This window comes from Gopherus evgoodei, chromosome 8 (genome assembly GCF_007399415.2).
Source record: "Gopherus evgoodei ecotype Sinaloan lineage chromosome 8, rGopEvg1_v1.p, whole genome shotgun sequence".
In the NCBI taxonomy this organism is placed as follows: domain Eukaryota; kingdom Metazoa; phylum Chordata; order Testudines; family Testudinidae; genus Gopherus; species Gopherus evgoodei.
In genome coordinates this window covers 75,317,313-75,338,927 of record NC_044329.1, presented here as the reverse complement: position 1 = coordinate 75,338,927, position 21,615 = coordinate 75,317,313, and the positions used below count along the sequence as shown (strand labels likewise).

The window sequence follows — 21,615 nt, the reverse complement described above, 5'->3', positions numbered from 1 at the left end:
ATCCCAGGGCTCTGGGGGTTATTTAAAGGGCCTGGGGCTCCCCTGCTTCTACCCCCCCCCGGACCTTTTAAATAGCCGCAGGAGCCCTGGAGAATACGTGAGGGCGGGGGGGCTCCGGTGGCTATTTAAAGGACGGGGTGGCAGAGGCAGATGGAGCCCCGGCCCTTTAAATAGCCTCCGGAGCCCCCCGCTATCCCAGGGCTTTGGGGGCTATTTAAAGGGCCCAGAGCTCCAGCCAGGAGAGCAGGGCTGCAGGGTAGGGCTTGCGCTCCGGCCGGAGCTCCAGCCGTGGCCACGGAGCGGCTTGCCACGCTCCGGCCGGGGCTCCGGCCGGGAGAGCAGGGTTGCGGGGCAGCTTGCCGCACTCTGGCCGGGGCTCCGGCCAGAAGAGCAGGGTTGCGGGGCAGCCGCGCTCCCATCGGCGCTTTGGTCAGGGGAGCAGGGCCATGAAAGACCCTGGAGCAGACCGCAGCCGGGGTAAGTAAAAAATATTTAAAAGGCGCTTAAGGCGCAGGGCCCTCTTAGGCGCGGGGCCTGATTCCGGGGAATCGGCTGAATCGGCCTAAAGCCGGCCCTGGGTGGGGGTGGTTATGTTCCAAAAGAATATGGTAATCCTAGAAGTGAAAACACAATGGAGTCCTATCTTTTGTTGGGATTCCTAAGCATCACTGTTAAATGTGGGTGTTTCCTGGCTTTTGTAATTAGCAATAATAAAACTGCAGTTAGCATATGCAGAATGCCGATCCCTTGGAAAATGTTCTGTATGTACATTAACTCATTATACTACATCACTATATAAAATATTACATATTTAATAATAGCTGAATCTCACTATATAAATGCAATTATATAAGTAGGAAACAGTCAGATAGGAAATAAGGACTTGTGGGTAACATACTGCCCTAAAACTCAAGAAATCTGAGTCTACTCCAGTGTGACCTGGAGCAAATCACATAATCTCTTTGTGCCTCAGCTCCCATCTGCAAGAGGTAGGATAATTATTCCTTTGCCTACCTTGTTGATTTAGCTCTTGGAGGCCACTTTCTCTAATTATGTGATTTGTACAGCACCTAGCACAATGCGGCCCTGATCTTGGTTGATGCCCCTAGATACCACTGTAATGCAAATTAAATAATGATTTTGGTGTCAGATTGCCTAAACAATGATGTGTGGTGTCAGTGAAATCACAGTGTGTGTGGGCATAGGTGTTGGTATTTAGCCCCAATGGATTGGTGCAGAGCTGCAATGGCCCGGTGGAGCTAAGGTAGGATTGTGCCACTCTCCCTCTCTGAGTTTTCCAGTGGTTGGGGACAACACGTACGCTGTACCATTCCATTGAATGGACCTCTCCCAACCTCCCCCAAGCTGAGGCACAAAAAGACTATGTGATTTGCTCCAGGTCACACAGGAGTGGAACCCACCTGCACAGCTCTTGGTGAGTGCGTTGGGGAGGATAAGGGATACATAAGCCTTCCTCCTCCCACCGCATCTGGAGATATTTGTGCACCCAGAAGCAGTCTGAATAATCCCCTGAGCACAGGGACTGTGACTGTCCCTTACAGCTGCTAGGGGAGAAAACAGAGTGAAAGCTCCTTGTTCCTGAATATCCATGCAATCATACTGAATTACTACAAATGCAGACTGCCACTGAAAACAAAGGGAGCTCTCTGGAGTGCCCAGTGTGAGATGAGAATTAAACAATTCATCTAACTAAAAAACTGCTACTTCCAATGATGGCAGAAATAACAAAATTCAATTTGGATGCATTTATTCTTTATTTAAGTAAATCTAATGGATTTCTTGTGTTATTTTCAAGACACTCTTGGGAATCCCACTCTTCCTCAGGATGTCAATTCACATTCCTTTCCTATGCAATCACAATCAGCCTAAAAAATGAAATTACAACACAATCAGCGCGACCACTGAGAACAAGATATTCCTTAGACTACCTTCAGCGCATTTTTCATAGCAATATTTTTGAAGACAAGCTAAACTCTGCAGCTCTTTGTACTGTGTAGCACTTCAAAGCAAAGCTGCTATTTTCAAAGACCAAGCCCCATTATAAACCCTGTTTCAGTGGAGTCCAGCTAACAACCACCCTACACCTAAAATTACATTTTCTTTTTAAAAAACCTGGACTAAAAAACACATTTTAAAGTTTGGAAATGGCCAATTAATGGATCCAGCCAGTTTCCCACTGCCCTTTACAAACATTATCATTCATTATCTTGTCACCTGACATACCTTGCACTCCTAGTCTTCACTCCATATTACTATAGAATGGAAATAAGTAGAATGTATCATTTTGATTTTATCTGTTTTTATGAAATGTGCAAGGAAGATTTCAAAAGCAGCATAATCCAGTGGAACATTAAGTTCTGAAGGAAAACTGTACATTTTCTCAGTGTGATGTGTTGGCATAGAAGACTATTTCCTGCAAGGGAAATAGAATAATTCATGTTTGGTGTTATGAAATATCTTCACTTTATGATGCTGTAGGTATATGCAAGTCTATGTGGACCTTGTAAGTTTGTATTTTTAGCTATATTAAGAAGTGGAGAAAAAGCAAACGCAACAGCCATCTTCAAAATAAGAAGGAAGAGTAATGCTAGCAATTACTGTGCCATCAGTCATATTTACCTTCACTGTCTCAGGATATATCAGCTCCCTGTGTCAGCCAGGTTCATTACATCCCAAGGGGTTTCAGCCTAAGGGAGGGCAGGCAGCGTGCTTCTGCTGTGGCCCTTCTCACTGGGTGATGCTGGGTAAATGCAGATTTACGTTCTATTCAGCACTCAGTGAGGACCTCATCAATGGAAACTGACAAACAAGGGGATGCACTGCAGTGAGTCATCATAAGCTGCTGTGCCCCAGCCAAGCTGTGTCCCTCAACCACCACTGGACACTTTGTGGACTGTACTGGCCCTTTCATGCACCCTCGTAGAAAGGTGCTTTTGCCTGCTTGTCATTCCCACAGCTTCCCTGGTACACTGTCTGCCAAAGAGGGCCCTCTGATATAACCGGTGCTTTCAGAAGCTCATGGAGAGCCTGGGTGAAGTTTCCCCCTTAAGTCTAACTTTTGTCACTAATGAATTAATGGAACTAATCTCTAAAGGATAAAATCACTAAACATCTTAGATAAAGGAACTATGGCCCATAATCATCTGTGTTTTCTACAGGAGTAAATCCTGCCAGGCAAAGTTAATTTTTTTTTTTTTTAATAGAAAAAAGCCTTCACCCATAATGAATAGGTGAAGGCAATTCTCTCTCTCTCTCTGTGTATATATAAAAGAAAAGCATTGGATACAATTTCTCACTAAATCTTCCTTAGAAATTGAACTCAAATTGACTGGGGTATATACACTGTCATGTGAATTGAAAACTCTTTGAAGTACCCTAAACAAAAGACAATGATAAACAGCAAATCATTGAGTAGGATAAAAGGTGGATGTTGGTGTACTTCTGGAGCAAATGTAAAGTCTGGTCTGATTGAACAGCTTATAAAACGTATGTAAAAGAACAAGGGTGTTTTAAACTTTTGATGACTACATCATTCAGGCAAGAAACAGAAACAATACCATGTGATTTAGCTGCACAATCATTCACTATAAATAGCAGAAAGTCAGACTTCATTAACAACCCATGTGTTGGCATATATTAGTATAATCTTTTTGACAAACAATTATAAATAGGAAATGAGGCCCCAATCCTGTAACGAGTTGACCACTGCACCTGTATGTAGTAATCCTTGGGGGTCCACACATGTGAAGAGATCATCCTGAATTCCCTATGTTGCAGGGTTGGAGCCTACTTTTGAAAAATCAGAGTCTGTTCAGAAATGTCTCGCAGATGAAAAGGCTAATTGTTTGGGAAATAAGATTCCAACAAATAGTTTGACCAGCTCAATTGACTGAGGCAGTGGTGGGAAACCTGTGACCCGCTAGTGAGCCACAAGACAGTTTGTTTACATTGACTGTTCACAGGCATGGCCACCACAGCTCCCAGTGACCACGGTTCGCCGTTCCCGGCCAATGGGCACTGCGAGAAGTGGCATGGGCTGCAGGTTATTGCTTTTGCAAAAATATTATAGGGTCATTTGAATGTTTAGCTTTATTATTACAAAGAAATAACAATGAATTGTTTTTCCTTCCTTCCTTCCCAGTTGCCCATACTGGCATCTTCTGTTGTTAGTCTCTATTTTCTTGAACTTACTGATGTCTTCAAGCCAGTTCACTCTGGATTCAGCTGTTATGACAGGAGTCTGAGTATGCCATACATTGAACCTACACAAGAGGCTGTTCCCTTCCTGATGTTGCTTAGTTTGACTTTTGCTGGACCTGCAATCACGGTAAGTTATGGGAATGTTCACTTGCCTCCCCTTAAAAAAGATTTATGAGCAGATCTTCAGTTGTTGTAAAGCAACATGGCTCCATTGACCTCAGTGAATTACATGAGCTGATGATCTGATTGTTAGGTTTTAATATGCAATTTTTATCCTTCTATAACAAGTGTTAATAGGGTCCCAAACTTTACAACAGAAAAAGTGTGTTTTTTTAAATCTCTTATTGACTTTTAATAGGGTTTAGGGTCCCCAAGTCACTTGGGCAATTTTGAAAATTCTACCCATTAATCCGTAGTAGTACAGTTATGAAATAAGAATAAAACATTCACTGTATTGGAATTAACAATGGAATATCTCTCTCTCTCTCTCTCTTTCTCTCACACACACACACACGAAATGTTAAAGTATCTTAAAAGGCTGAGAGTAAATAAAGTTTCCTTCTTAACTGTTTATATTGAGATGCCGATCGGAATGCATAGTCAGGCAAAGGCTATCATGGAGGACACTCTTAAATGCAAATTAATTTTGTTCTCTTTTACTCAGATTTCAAATACCTTTTCACTTGTGCTAGCATTTTTGTCAAGTAAATATTTCTGTGGTTACAGAGCCAGAGCCAAATTTTGCTCTGAGTTATGTCAAGCAATCTGCAATTCCAAGTGAATACTCACGGTAGTTGTCTGGGTATAAAGACAACAAAATGGAGCCCAGTACATTTGTGTGTAGGCTGGGAACAGCAGAAAGTTTGGGGAAAAAAAACAAACAACCTTAACACTGTCTTAAAATGACTCCTAGTAGCACACTAGTCAATTATGGTTGAGATTCACCCCTTATTGAGCAACTTGACTTTGTGCAGAGAACAAAGATGGGTGGGAGGGATAGAATTCACGTTTTACCACCTGGGATGAAAAGTAGGCTGTGTAAGGTTGTTCATTCAGTGCATTTCCCAGCCTCCTCCACAGTGGTTTTTGACCATTCATTTGCACAAACTGAGATCCTGCTGACTACCCACTGGCCAATCAAACAAACTCCTTAACACTGGCCTAATTAAAACTAGCATAAAGATAATTCCATCTGTAGCCCACAGGAGAGACTGTGGAGTTCCACCCAGGCCCTCCTTGCTATGGGCATGAACGTTAGAGGGCGTGCATGGATCTTCTGTCCCTTTGTGAACATCATCCTATATAAATCACTGTTCTATATATTATACTGAATGAAATAGTGTTTGCACAGGACCTTTCATAGTTTTGTTAATGAGCGAGATCACTAGAGCAGGATTTTTTTGGCAAATGGAGATGCCAGGTTACACTCAGCAGTGGCTCACATGCAGTTTTAGATATAACAGCCAGGTTTCTTCAGTGATCTAATATTGATCATGACTCTGTGGTTATTTATTATTCTTTCCAAAACTGCTCTGGAGTATCTAACTTGTAAGCTATAGGACGGGCAAGAAAGAAATTAGTTCAATGGCTCATCCAAAGGGAGAACAAATTGTTAACAGAACAGAATCTTCCAAATACAGCACTTAAATATCAGTGTATGAGCAATTCAACCCCTTTTGTATAGTAAATGAAATAAAATGTCTGAGCTTTACTAGTATAATAACCCTGCTGGAATTACAATGTGAAGCTAAAATGAAATGTAAAGACTTTATTTTTATGTACACTTAGAGTGCTATCTATACTGCTTTACTGGGGCACTCATTTGCTCATTGAACTATGCACTTAGATACCACAACGCTATAGCTACCTCTGGTACATAAGGACAGGCAGGCCAACTGACAAATTCATCCCTATTCCTAACTGCATTGAGTTTAACCAGGGATTAATTCATTCCTTTGTGCTTTATCAGAGAATCTAAAATTGTGAAAACTCTAAAATGCGACCCTACATATATAGAAATGCAGAGAAGGGGTGAAATCCTGCCCCCATTGAAGTCAATGCCCAATCTCCCATGGAGTTCAGTGAAGGCAGGATTTCACCCTGTGAGTTTTTAAACAGAGGTATGGCACTCTGGTTAACATCTGTGTCACTACTTCTGTTCAGATATCCTGCCTTTTTGAATGTGCAACTCAATGAATGACACATTTCCTTGAAAGTGGCCTTTGGGCCCTGTATATGCACTGGGAGAACTTTGCTAAGTACAACCATGTTCATAAACTGGTTGGAAGCTCACCAGCATTCTTTATCATACTTAAACAGCTGCTCCTCTCTTGCCCATAGTCTCTTCCATCTCACCGAAGAATTCCTCCTCAGGATCATTCATGTCAGTACACACCTAATTTCAGTATTGCCAGCCCAAGCTTTTCAAAATCATGAGTGGAACCCAAAAAGTCATGTGATTGACTTAAAAATCATGAGGGCTTTTTTTTTTAATGGTTTCTTTTTATAGGTCTCATGTAAATAATATGGTTTCAGCAGCAGGGGCTTTAAGAAAATATGAAATATCATGGCACTTGTGATAAAAACAAGAGATTGGCAATGTTGCTGTTTATGTGGCCATCTTGGGCTTATTCACTGCTGCCTAAACTGGATCCAGAAGGTTTGCCCCTGGAAAACAGATTGGCTGGGTAACTACATTGTTTTTTCATTTTAATTCTGTCAGAATGGATTTTCACACTGGCATCTACAGGGAACAACTGCAGGAGTCATACTGAAGTCATACAGGCTCAAGGACTATGAGATGGATGCAGTCTTGGCATAAGTGCACTGAACTTTAATGATTTCAGTGGATTTACCCCAAAGCTGACTATTAACAGACACATTCAATGGAGGTAATCTCTATTCTGGGAGCACTTCTAGCCTGAATGGAAGAACCATGCTAGATTAGGAGTTTTCAATGTCTTTTTTGATACTAGATCCATAGGACTTATTGAGTCATGGCTCTGGACCAGGCAGGGCCAGCTCCAGGCACCAGCAAGCCAAGCATGTGCTTGGGGCGGCACATTTTCAGGGGCAGCATTCCGGCCATCTCTTTTTTTTTTTTGCTTGGGGCAGCAAAAGCCTAGAGCCAGCCCTGGCAGCAGCAGCACGTCCTGCACGGGGAGTGCCCTGGGGCCACTGCGGTTCGCGTTGGGGAGCAGTGCCTGCACCTTATAGCTGGGTGGGCTCTGAGCGGGGACACTTGGGCTGGGGGCTGCCCCACAGGGCGCACAGAGACGCCTGTAGGTGCCGCAGGGCAGCTGCCCCCCAGTGCCACAGCTGGGGCTGGGCGAAGTTGTCATGGTATATTTCCCCAGTCTGAACCTTAGAGTCCAAAAAATTGGGGTACCAGCATGAATTCCTCTAAGCTTAATTACTTGCTTAGATCTGATACGCTGCCACCAACCAGGAATTCCAGTGCCTGGTACACTCAGGTCCCCTCCAAAACCTTGCCCGGGGACCCCCAAGACCCAGACCCTCTGGATCTTAACACAAGGAAAGTAAACCCTTTCCCTCACCGTTGCCTCTCCCAGACTTGCCCTCCCTGGGTTACCCTGGAAGATTACTGTGATTCAGACTTCTTGAATCACAACACAGAGAAATCAGGTTTGTTTCCCCCACTTCTCTTCCCCTCCAGGCGTTCCCTCCCTGGGTTATCCTGGAGAGATAGACAGATTTAAGCTCCGTGAATCTAAACAAAGGGATTCCCCCTTTCCTCCCTCCCTTCTCTTACCAATTCCCTGGTGAGTACAGACTCAATTCCCTTGAGCCTCAACAAGGGGAAAAAATCAAACAGGTCTTAAAAAGCAAAACTTTTAATAAAAAGAAAGAAAAAAGTAAAAAGTTGTCTCTGTAATTTAGATGGTAAAAGTTACAGGGTCTTTCAGCTTATAAACAGTAGAAAGAAGCCCCGCCCCCCCAGCAAAATACAATTTAAAATACTGCCAGCAAACTACACATTTGCAAATACAGAAAACAATCAAAAGACTATAACCGCCTTTCTACTTAATACTCACTATTCTGAATATATAAGAGACTGTAGCAGGGAGATTGGCAAGAAACCTGGTTGCACGTCTAGTCCCTTCCAGGACCCAGACAGAACAAAGCAAAACCCAAAAAACACAAACAAAAGCTTCCCTCCACCGAGATTTGAAAGTATTTTGTTTCCTGATTGGTCCTCTGGTCAGGTGTTTTTGGTTCCCTGTTTGTTAACCTTTTACAGGTAAAAGAGACATTAACCCTTAACTATCTATTTATGACAGAAGTGGCTTGAACCATCCAGGGACTGCAGCAGAGCAGCCAGGAGCAGCAGCAGGGCCATAGAGGGGACTGGTGCCCGGGGTGCTGCCATGCGGGGCCTGTATCCCACTCTCCGGGGCTTCACTCCTTCTGGGGCTTCTCTGCCCTGGCTCTTCAGCCCTTTGCCGGGCAGTCCCCCCAGCTCCGCCCTCCCGGGTCCCAGCCACTCCTGGAGGCAGGAGCCCCGGCTGCAGGGACCCTGGGCTGAGGCACGGCCCGGGAGCCTCACTGCTTACCCTGACCCTGCCAGTGCCAGACCAGCTGGAGGTGAGGAGGGTGCGGGCAGAGTCAGCACTGGTGGAGGGGAGCCCAGAGCTGAGGCGGCAGAGGGTGCAGGTGGGGTGGAGGGGAGAGCCCAGGGTTAGGGTAGCAGGGGGTGTGGGTGGGGGGAGAGCCGAGGGCTGGGGTGGGGCTGTGGAGGGCAGCCAAAAATGTTTTTGCTTGGGGCAGCAAAAAACCTAGAGCCGGCCCTGGGGCTATGGATTGAGCTAGATGATCTAGTGACATCTCTTCCAGTCCCACATTTCTGTGATTCTATGTACCAGTCAACTGGAATGCTCTACGATTGCAAAACAGTTCCTATTTTAAACCCTTGATTTTATATGCTCATAATTTACTCAGCCACCCGTTGTATGGAATTTTTCAATACTTTATATATGCCTGAAAAATATGTTTTCTAAGGGCTCATTTGTACAACACTTAGATCACAAGAATCTGGGGTGAAATCTACACTGCACTAGAAAATTTTTGCTGCATAGCAGCTGGGTCCACATGGACACTTAGATTTACACCAAAGCTTGCTGCGAACTATGTGTTTGTGTAGACAAAACCTAAGTCTGAGCAAAATCCCTTGGACTAGGCTTCAGTTCAGTGAGAATGCAAAAAACAAAAACAAAAAAAAACACGTTCCCATTTTAAACAATTCTAATCACAATGCTGTTTTAGATAGGGCTAAATGCAAAAAAGGCTGAAAATTAAAACCTACTTTGAAAATAATCCTCACTGATGACTAGTGCATTTTCTTGCTTTAAAAAAAGATGGTTTTGATTTGCCAGTTATGATTATTTTAAAATTGCATGATACTTTGCAGTAGAAAATGTTGTCATCAACAAGTGCATACTTAAGCCCTGGTCTTGCAAAGATTTACACGTGAGATTATTTTATACACGTGAGTAGTCCCAGTGAGTCAGTGATACTACTCATGCATCAAGTCAAATAGATGTGTAAATCAATTAGGATTACGGAATAAAAGAAAGGTGCATTGTACATGCATCTAGTTCATTGTGCGTTTTTTAAAACTATCTTGCTGACTTTAAACGTTCATAATGTTGAAACTCCTGAAGCCATTTTCTCCAAACTTGACTTGTCTATAATTGTCCGAGTATTTTTTAAAATCTTTTTGAGACTTAAATACTGAGTCAAATTTGAAGAAAATAAGTCCAGAAGCTTCAAAGTTTAATTAATTATCAGCAAGCTCTCGGAATGCCTTAATTCATGCATACTGATAAGGACATACACCAGTACATTTCCTTGTACCAAAATGCATACTTAGCTTGCATTAATAACAGAAACTAATGGCAATGGTACACACCAGTTGGCTGTTACTCACTGGTGCCTGTGAATTATGGAACTAGGGACTTACGTTTCTTCATTTTTTGATTCTTTCCTTTAAATAAAGATCCTAGGAAGTTAGATGCACAAAGAATATACTTATGCAAAATTCAGGTTGCACAGTTAAGTATTTTGTATTTACATTTTCATTAATTTTCTGAGGAATCATAATTCATACAAAAGATGCAATATATAAAGCGAAGCACCAAGAACCATACCAGGATTTCCAATAAAGTAACATACAGTTTCCAGAAGCCTAAGATGTCTGTACATAATTTACTAGGTTATGGGAGCAACAGGAACTCAATATCATGTAAAAAACTCCTCATATACAAAATCATGATGATGCAATATTTAATAATTTTTAAAGATCATGGCTAACAAAAAGGAAAAGGGAGAGGAAAACAAATCCCTTCTGAAACCCCAATCTCGATCCCTCCCCAGAGGCCTAGGAAGGTAAAAACAGTAAGAACAGGAATCAGTTTGTCTATGTTATCTGGTGAGATATTCACTTGCTTTATCCCATGTTTAGAGTATGTTTTAGGTCTATTTCCTTTAGCGCAGTGGTTCTCAAACTAGGGCCGCCGCTTGTTCAGGGAAAGCCCCTGGCGGGCCGGGCTGGTTTGTTTACTTGCTGCATCCGCAGGTTCAGCCAATCGCATCTCCCACTGGCCAATGGGGGCTGCACGCAGGGCCAGCTCTACCATTTTTGCTGCACTAAGCAAAAAAATAAAAAGCCGCCCAAACTGCCAAAGCAAAGAAAAAAAGCCACTCAGACTGCTGAAGCAATAAATAAATTAAATAAATAAAAGCCACTTGGACTATGCTGCCCCAAGAATAGATGGAATGCTGCCCCTTAGCACATGCCACCCTAGGCACGTGCTTCGTCTGCTGATGCCTGGAGCCAGCCCTGGCTACAGGAAGGGCGGCAGGCACGTCCCTCGGCCCACGCGGCTTCCTCCAGCCCCCATTGGCTTTTCCTGAACAAGTGGTGTCCCTAGTTTGAGAACCACTGCTTTAGAGTAAATAGTCTTTGGGCTTGGCTACACTGTAGAGTTGCAGCGCTGGTGGTGGGTTTACAGTGCTGCAACTTAGTGACTGTCCACACCTGCAAGGCACATCCAGCGCTGCAACTCCCTGGCTGCCGCGCTGGCTGTACACCTGGTCTGCTTGGGGTGTAACGATTGCAGCGCTGGTGATGCAGCGCTGCTCATCAAGTGTGGCCACCAAAAGCGCTGTTATTGGCCTCCAGAGTATTAGGAGGTATCCCAGAATGCCTGCTCACAACAAACCGGAAGAATGGCTGAACTCCGAGCTCCCCCGAACTGCTTATTTAAAAAACAAACACAGCTCCTGTTTGCTGAGTGAGCGGAGGCAGGCAAGGGAATTGCTTTGGAATATTCACAGCTGTTTGCTTGAAGAGAGAAAAGGCATGCTCACACAGCAGAGGGGGAGGGGAAAGTCCGTGTTGAGCAGCTGCTTATGTGGTCTGAAGGCTATTTAGGAGTGCATAATTTGCATTTAGTGAATAAGAGAGCGGTGGGGGAAGCGGTCAAAACTTTTAAAATGATTCAAGGTAGGTGCTGTGTGTCTTCCAGTCCTTAGAACTTGCAAGGCAGGGAGATGAGAACAGTGTCAGCTCCAAAAATCCACTCTCTCTGTCTCCCCCATGCTCCCTGTCACACTCCACCCACCCCCCATTTTGAAAAGCACATTGCAGCCACTTGAACCCTGGGATAGCTGCCCACAATGCATCACTCCCAACAGCGCTGCAAATGCTGCAAATGTGGCCACACTGCAGTGCTGGTAACTGTCATTGTGGCCACACTGCAGCGCTTCCCCAGCCCAGCTGTACGAAGACAGCTGTAACTCCCAGCGCTGTACAACTGTAAATGTAGCCATACCCTTTACCACAGTATCATCCAGTAACTTATTTTCCCAAACTATTATTTTAGGAGAATCTGTGTCATTCCATTTAAACTACATTCATTTTTGCTCACTGTCAGTTCCATAAAACAGTAGCAGTTTTTAACTGGACTTATTTGCAACCCTGAGGTTCCTCCTAAAATGACAGTACTTGGTGTAGACATACGTGTACACGCACACACACACACAGGATTTTTTTCTAGTAACTCCAAATGACAAGACCACTGTGAAACATATGTATTAAACTCTCAGAATGGGTATTGCATCTCCAGCATTTGCTGGAGTGACAACCTGACCCCCATTCACTTCAATGGGCTTTAAATCTGGCCTCTAATATTTGTTCCTCTTATAAGGAAAATAAAAGCACTATAAAGCATACAAAATTCATATGGTGTGGTTGATTTAGCTTGTCAATGTATGTTAGACAGCTAAACACTGTTAGGTTGCACAAAGTGAGCAATCTGCTTTGTCACAGAGTAACAGAATGTTAGATCATATAGTTTATCAGATAGTTTGCAAGTTTGATTGACAGTACCAAAGCAGAAAGAATAGAGGAGCAGCCTTATATTGTTCCCTTCTCAGTCCAGTTAGGTAAAATAAAATAAAATAAAAAGTCCTAGAAAATATTTAGTAAAATGGCACAATTTTTGGCTTTGCCTGGGGCCAAGCTTTTGTCCTGTAGATTACCTAAGAAGGAGAGCAAATTCACAATCTGCTGAATTTGCCAGCCCTAATCTCTAACATGATTAATCCAGTTCTCAAGAAAGACAGCAGCATGATCAGCTGAATCTACTACCCCATATTGTCCGCTTTGTTTCCCTGGTTTCCCTTCTATAACATAAGATGGTCTATCTTTCCAGGTTTTTTCCCCATGCCAAATATCCTCTGATGCTTGCCAAAAGCTATTTAAGATTCTGTAAAATTTTTAATTTAAAATCCCATTGCTTGCTCCTGGACAAAGATTTAGCATTCTAATGGCGATACTGAGATGGATAATAATGTTATAGACCCTGTGAAATTAACTCTTAGCTAATAAAATTCTCTACATCTCCTCTACCATTGACTTTCCCATATACTGACACAATTATCACCGCATTTATTTTGCTCTAGGGGAAAAAAAGAAACTCAATTAAGACCAAATGTGTGGTCAGCAGGGGGTTGATTGTCCAGAAACTGCTGTCCTATTTAATTTCCTCTCCCGCATGCACAGGGGTTTTTGCTGAGATAGTACAATGCGTCAGCACTTGTCTGATGGTTCCATCAGGTCCTGCATAGTTTAAGTCTTAATTTTATTTTATGTTTAAGTTTCTAGCATTCAGCTGAATTGCAAATCTTTTGAATCACACCTTACACAGTGCTGTTTTATCGAATCTGCAGATAAACAATCAATCTGTTCTGAGGTCTCAACTGCCCATTCACATCAGTGCAGTGTTAACTCTGAAGTCTAACAACAATATACATACCAACATAAGAGCCGGACAAAATTTTTCCACCAAAATTTTTTGGTGAAAAATGCAGATTCATTGACACTAAAACATTTAGCAGAGATGTGTCTGTTCTGCCAAATTGTTTATGTAAAAAAACAAAGAAAGAGTCTAAGCATTTTGTTTCAACATTTTCTGAAGGAAATATTTCAGTTTTCAATTTGAAATTATTTTTGTTTTGAATTTTTTTTCAATTTCATTAAAAATATATATAAAAATGTTTAAAATACCCTTGAAAGTGAAACAAAATATTTAGTTTCAGGTTGAACAAAATGTTTCATTTGACATTCCCCAACACATTTTTTTTTCAATTCTCCAAAAGTTTTGACCCAAAATGATTTTTTTAAAGATTTTTCAAAATTGCCAGCAAATCAAAAAAATCACTTATTCACCCAGCTCTAGTCAGCATTGCTGACATAACTATTTCACTGCTGAGAATTTTAGTAGAAACATCAAATAAATCTGAGTGTCTGGAATTTAGGATCATGGCCATGGCTTCCATAGAGCAACATCACACTTTCCTCCTGGTGACAGGATGACTTGCCCTGGGCAAGCCAACCCTGATTACAGAATGACCCCACATGAGGGGAATCAGGAATTTTCCTATAAGCTCTGCAAGCCCTAGTGAGATTGCAGTGAGTGAGAGAGGCTCCTGCATGGAAGACCCTGAGACTAGAGGAATTGGTACAGCTAGGAAGGACTGGGAGTAGCCTGCCAACACAGGAAGGACTCTGCCCAGACCAGGGGAGTTGGGCTGTACCTGGCTGGAAAGAAGACTTTTGTATTTAGTTTTGAACTTTAATTAATAAATCAGTCCCTAAGGAAGGCTGTTGTGATTGGACTGGAAACCCAGGGTGGATTTTATTTGGGAAACTGAGATGAGGGGTTGCATACAGGCAGGGTTGCCCTGAGGCCACCAGGGTAGAGTGAAGCAGCCACTCATCTGCACTGCTACTCTCTCCTTCCTAGTGCAACTCTAACTCCTCAGTAGCCTTGCCATTTCTCTCACTTTCTTAATTTACATGGCTATCTGGACAGAACCCCAGTCTCTGCAGTGGATCTGGTTAAAAACCAAGCCCATTACACAATAGCGAAGAACAAGCTGTCATGGAATTTTAGGCTGCCAAGGATTGCCAGGCAGGCAGCCAAAGGCTGAGTGCTAAATCCACCCCAGAAATGCTATGGGAGTTCTATGGCTTTTCACCATTTACAATGCAGCATTTTCTAATTATTAGTTTTTATATTATCGTGCCACTTAGAGGCCCCAAGCAGGGCCAGTGTTCCAGGCACTAGACATTGTACACACATACACAATGAAAAGATGGTCCTTGCCCTAAAGAGCTTATGTCATTTATATTTAATGTCAATGCCATCCTCTTGCCTGCCCTCACTTAGGGGAAATTGCATATTGATGAAATTCTTTAAAAGCGAGTCCACTTCTGTGAATGCTATTTGTTCTATTATAAGTATATTTCAACCCTTAAAATCCAGTCACTATCTGCTGCATAACTGCTACCGATGCCATGAATACCTCCTTTGTCATTGCAGATAATGGTAGGAGAAGGAATTCTCTACTGTTGCCTGTCTAAAAGAAGAAATGGGATTGGAGCCGAGGCCAATATTAATGCGGGAGGCTGCAACTTCAACTCTTTCCTTAGAAGAGCTGTCAGATTTGTTGGTGGGTTTTGGGTGTTAGTTACCAAAAAATGCCTTTTGTGACATATTTTTTATTTTAATTACACAGGTTTTTTTATTCTTTAAATTAGCCTTTTAGGACAGTAAAGGGCAGTTATTGGCACAGCTCTCATCCTGCCAAAAAAAAAAAGTGCAAGAGAAACTGTCGAATGGTATTGCAAAGTAAAAACGCACATTCAATAATGTAACACATCTGTTGTCCATTTTTCACTTTCATCCATTGAATTATCATCAGTGTTGCTAAATCAATAATTTGGCTTATCGTTATCCCACCAACCCCCTATCTCCTTTCAAAGTACATTTAATTGTTAAGATGTATGGGTTTTGTTTTATTTTGAATGCTTTTTCCTCTATAACAAGAATCACTATCATGAGCAACACAATAGAAAGCTGATGAGCTGATAGCCCAATCAGAAAACATCAGTGGAATTGATATTCCATGTGTGGATGGGGTGGGTCTCTCAGGCTGGATTCACAAAAGGACATAGGTGATATAGAAGACCTCCCTTATGCCCAATGGTTAGAGTACTCATGTGGAATGTAGGGGATCAACAGTTCAAGTCCCCCTTCTGCCTCATGAGAAGAACGGATCTAAACAGGAATATGCTACCTCTCAGGTGAGGGGCCTAACCACTAGGCCATAGCATCATTCTAACTCTCTGGCCCAAAAATATTTAATTATTAAGTTATTTTATTAAAGTGGAGCAACTTCAATAGCAGAGATGAGAGACCTCCCCCACTGTCCCAACACAATAACCTGTAGCCCAGTGGTTAAAGCACTCTCCTGAGAGGTGGTAGGTGCCTGTTCAAATCCCATCTCCTAATCAGGAAGAGGGAAGGCTTGAACCAGTGGGCTTCCATATCTCAGGTAAGTACGCCAACCACTGGGCTAAAGGTTATAAAGGAGAACCTCTTCCTTGGCTGCTTTGTGTGGATGTAGGTGGCCTTGAATATGCTTACCAGATTGTGTCTCCACCCAAGTTATGTGGAAGAGCACCTATCTTCCACTGGTTTGTGAATCACTCTGCGGTGGAGATAGGCATCTAGACACAGAGTGAGACAGTGGTGCGCATACTCAGAAACAGAAACATAGGTGCCTAGGAAATTTTAACTGCAAACACTTAGGTACTGAGTTTGGGCACCTACAGCGTTAGGTGGCAGCTGAGCAGGAGTTTTGTGAATTGCAATGGCACTTAAAAATGGAACTTAGTTGCCTATATCTGCAGGTTAAATGCCTAAATATCTCTATGAATCTACCCCTTATCTCCTAGAAAATGGATGAAGGCTGACACATTCATTTCACGTAAGCCATTCATGAGATGGCAATTAGGTGTTTTCTTTTGTTTTTAATTACTGGATTTGAACTGACAAGTTATTCTTTGCCCTTCATGTAGAATGAAGTGCACCTATGGATGAAAGGCTCAAAACACAGTCTTCTGTGCTGCATAAACCTGCATGGGCAGAGCAGATGCGCAGGAGGGCAATGTTTTGTGAGCAGAGGAGGGCTTCACCACAGCTCCAGATATGCTGGAATGGAGGAAAGCGTAGAGTGGGAAAAGGAAGAGGTTACTGGACCCATAAACAGCACAGATTCAGTGGCCAGAAACCCTCACATAAGAGCAGCAGGGATGGGGGCTCTGGCAAGGCTAGAATAGCCACCAAGGAGGGCTGCAAAATTGCTCCATATCCTGCTCTATCCCACCTAAGGGGGTCCCTCTGCAACTCCATACAAACCAAGCTTTGGAGGTGTGTGGATTTCACCCTTAATTTATTCCCTGAATCTGATCTTTCTTTTATGTGTCTTATTTAATCATCTCAAGATAAAGCAATATCTTCAGCCTTCTTCCAGTTCTCCAATGCAAAAAAACCTACTTTCAACAGTACAAGTTGATCAGGGAAAAAAATCTAAAACTCATCCAAAGCAGGAAAAAATGCACCGTAAAGCAACCACATTTACTTGAACTATGTATATTCAGTGTCAGGAATTTGGCATTCAAGATACTAGTGTTATTAGTCAGTAACAAAAAGAGAACATTTGGAGGAAGACTTCATTTTTCAATAGATAAACTCTTAACAGGAAGAGCAGTTTAAACATGTTAGTTTGTTGTAATGTAATGAAAAAGAGTGACACTGTGATTCAAGGGTTAAATCACTGCATGGACACAGACAAGGTCTGCAATGCCCAAAAGTCATTACCATCTGACTAGTGTTTGGTGGTCTGTGGGATGGTGCTCTCAGATCCCTTACTAATAGACAGATGTCCATACTGAAAAACAAAAGAACACCACACATCCCAATTGGCTTTATTTGGCACCACAGACTGTCGTCTCATGAGAATGAACAAGTATTGAATGAACATGCATATTCTCATTTCTAGAGAGTAGCCCATCCTTGGGGCAGTGTGAGAAAGCTTGCACTGTCATCACTTCCATTTCATCTACTGCCAGTTCAGTGTATAAACAGATTAATGAATTATTGAAAATATTAAATAAGATTGGTCCAGAGACAGATCCTTGAGGAATTTCATTGGTATCCTTCCTCTAGCCCAATAGTTTTTCTTTTAGCACAACCAGTTGTTGTGTCTCCTTTAGCCAGTTCCTTACACACCTCATAATTCTTGTAATAATCCCCATTTTATCCAGGTAAGATGATAATTTCCCAAATAGAACTGTATCAAATGCTTTACTGAAGTTCAGATAGATTAGATCTATCACATTTTCCTAGTCTGAAAGATCGGTTCGCTTAAAGAAAGATCGCGTCTGTGTGACACAACCAACTTTGGATAAACCTGGGTTGCATTTTATCCCATTTTCAGTTTATGTCAATGTCTTTCATTATTCTTTACTTTAATATTTGTTCTAAAACCTTGCATACTATTGAGGGCAGACTAATGGGACTGTAGTTACCTAGATCACTTTTCCCCTCTTTCTTAAATATAGGTACTAGGTTTGATATTTTCCGGTTATGCGGTACCTCAGTTTGATAGATTTATTAAAAATCCTTGTAACAAGATGATTGGTTATTAAAGTTAAAGACAAAAAATTGGGGGAGAAAAATAGAAATCTGTGTAGAGTACATTTTCCAAAGTACAGAATCTCCATTTCTTATATTCATAACATCATATATATTTTCCAATCTGATACTGGAACATTGTACAATTTATTACAGCTGATAAGCCAAATTTACCCCTGCCCAGAGGGCCGACAAAAGGCTTATTATTAATTATTATCATTATTATTATCAGATGCCTAAGAACCCCAATAATGGGCTAGGATGTTATTAGGCATAGTACAAACACGGAACAAAAAAGACAGACCTTGCCCCCAAAAGCTTACAGACTAAATAATACTGCACTTAAATCCTACCTAAACCCTGGCATAAGCAAGCTTAATACCACTGAATGCAATGGCGCTGTGGTTACTTATGTTGCTGTGAATTTGATTCAATGATCTTAACTACGTTTAACCAGCTGGTTTGTTTTACTTTCTAGGTGTTCATGTCTTTGGCCTTTGTTCTACTGCCCTCATTACTGACATCATACAGCTGTCAACAGGGTATCAGACACCATATTTCCTGACTGTATGCAAACCTAACTACACATCCCTAAATGTATCCTGCTCAGAAAATTCTTATATTGTGGAAGACATTTGTTCAGGGTCTGATCCCATAATCATCAATGGTGGAAGGTTAGTTCCATCTTTCATTGTGTAATAATCTTTCCTCACATACTTGGTTTTAAAGGATGTAGGTATTCACTCTTATTTTTAATTATCAGTCCCACCTACCGGACTTAATCAGTAACTATCATCAAGTCTGCGTGACGTTTGACAGTTTTTATAACAAAACTCAGTGAATAAGTTGATCTTTAGTTAAGTTTACTGTCGACATATCTAAGGCCTAAGGGAGACTTTGAAGAGTATTCAGACTTGGGTGCCTAACAGTGTGGTGGTATCCACTATTAACTAACAATTTTCTTCTCTTTCAAGTAGGCACAGTGTCTAATTCATTTTTCAACACGGGTTGCTTCTACTGTTACTCTTGATAGGGTCTTCATAAGTTCTACATGCTGAGTAGGGAAAGATCGTGCCTAAATACCCACATTACCTTAGGTCTCCTTATACCTTAGTTCATGAAGTCCACTGCATTTTTGTTCATTATTACTTTTTTGTGCATTTTCTGCTTGTTTAAAGTCGGGACATTGACAGACATTGAGACTGAAGTCCCTTATTTAAGAAAAGATTGCAGCATTGCAAACTTCTCCACACTCCCTAACCAATATGAGCCTCAATCCTGACCTGTCTAGGGACAAGAGGATAGTTCATTCTCCCAGGTCACTCAGGGAGATCTCTTCCTTTGAGATGGCCTACAAGCATGGAAGTTAACGCTATTTGTAGTAGTTTATGTATGCTGGACACCACTGGGAACTTAGAGACCACAAACGTATTTTAGACAGGCCAGCAGTCATCAGATGGTAAAACAGTCACTGCTAGAGATCGGGGGCTCTATATCCTATTGCTCTGATGCACCTGGTCCTCACCATGAGTCTTATTATTTGACATTTAATTCAAGAAACTATCTTGAATTATCTATACTACCCTAATTATACTTGTTAGGCTCTTGAAAAATGCAGTCACGTCTCCTCTTAAAACTCTTTACCTCCATTGAACACACCACCAGTTTTTCCTAGCTCTCCCACACTAGGTTAACTCTCCTTTCTTATTTATCATTCATGTTGCACTCCTTTGCATGTTCTATATTATGGTTTCCTAATTTACACATAGCTATCTAAAAGAGATCCCACAAAATTATAGAATAGGAATATAGCAGCGTGTGAGCTGCTTGCACACACTAGTGTGACCAGGAACAACTGCCGGTGAGCCTGGTGCCCACCCCAGTGAGCAGGGCTGGGGGTAGTACAGCCATGCTGGAGGAGCTGCTTGGTCTGGGCACTGGCTCCGACAAATTCGTCACTCTGTTATTTCCTGCCCCATGAGCCTTTACTCTCACCTAGGCTCTGATTCTGCTAGGTGACTGGAACAGGTAATACCATGCATCTGCATGGAATCCCACTGAGTTCAGTGGGGCTCCATATGGGTCCACCCTTGCAGGATCAAGCTCCAAGTAATTTCTTTATCCTTTCAAGTAGAGCATCTACTGTTCTGTGTTTGCTGCACTTATTAGTCCACCGTGTCAAATGCCTTTTAGAAATTTCAGAAGAGTACTTCACCCCTCACTTTGCATGTCATCACCTCTAAAACATCAATCACATTTGTCACATCAGATGAATAGTTTATGAAGCCAGTGGCCAATTTTATTCAACTCATATTTCTTCAGAAATGTTATCTCATCTCATATTAATATCTCTATGTTATTCCTGACACTGAGATTGCATTTGATGACCTACAATTTTCTGGCTTCTCCTTAATTATTATTTTTGCTTCCTTCAAGTCCTTCTCCACTCATGTGTGAGTGATCAGATATCTGTTATTGGTCCAACAGACTCTTCAGTCATCCCTTTTGAGGTTTTATGGTGTAATCTCTCCAACCTTGGAGATTAATCTGACTTTAGTGATTTTAACTTATACAAGTCTTGTTTTGGGTGATTGCTAATGGCCTTCATTTTCAATTTATAATACACCAGAAACTTTGTTTCCATTTGTGGTAACTAGCCTCCAGACTCCCCTGTGAACAGTAAAGAGAAGAATTTATGTAATTATTCAGCTGATAGAGAAAATAAATTTTCTCTTATCACTTAGTGGTCCAGTGGCTTTCCTCATCAATCTCTTCCCCTGTTTATAGTCAAAGTGTCTTTCCATGATTTTATTCATATGATAGGCGAGTTCTGTCTCCTTTTGTTAGTTCTAGTTTTCTTAATCAGTTTTATACCCTCACAGTTTTGTTTCATAATCCTCTTTATCCCCTTTGCATTGTGTGTTCTTACACTCTGCATGTTATATGAACTATTTTTCCTCTCATAGCTTCCTTAGTTTTATACCCCATGTTTATATTTCATACCTTTGAGTGGTAGCTTATTTCTTGTTCTCAGAGTAGGTTTTCTTTCAGAACCCTGAATGTATCTACCACATTAATACTGGATGTCATGCTTTCCATACACAAAGAAGAGCCATACATTTTCAGCCAATTTTTTTTCATTTTAAAATTAAAAGATAAAACAAGAAAGAACAAAAGTAAAGTCTCCCTGGGAGAGCTTTGTATGTATGTCACTGTAACAGCCTGCACTTTCACAGAATGCAAAGAAACTAAAAGTTTCAGTAAACAGAAAATAAATCATAACACAATGACACAGTTACACATCAAAGTCATAAAATTAAAATCCAGA

At 41.7% G+C, this 21,615-nt stretch overlaps 1 protein-coding gene across 1 annotated transcript in view; it reads left to right on the top strand.

Moving 5' to 3' along the window:
- The window catches only part of PLPPR4 (phospholipid phosphatase related 4), a 53,978-nt gene that overhangs the window by 14,201 nt on the left and 18,162 nt on the right, over positions 1-21,615 (top strand). The window contains exons 2-4 of the mRNA XM_030573000.1: positions 4,163-4,348; positions 15,129-15,258; positions 18,766-18,961. Coding sequence (XP_030428860.1) covers positions 4,163-4,348; positions 15,129-15,258; positions 18,766-18,961 — 512 coding nt within the window. The remainder of the gene's footprint in view (positions 1-4,162; positions 4,349-15,128; positions 15,259-18,765; positions 18,962-21,615) is intronic.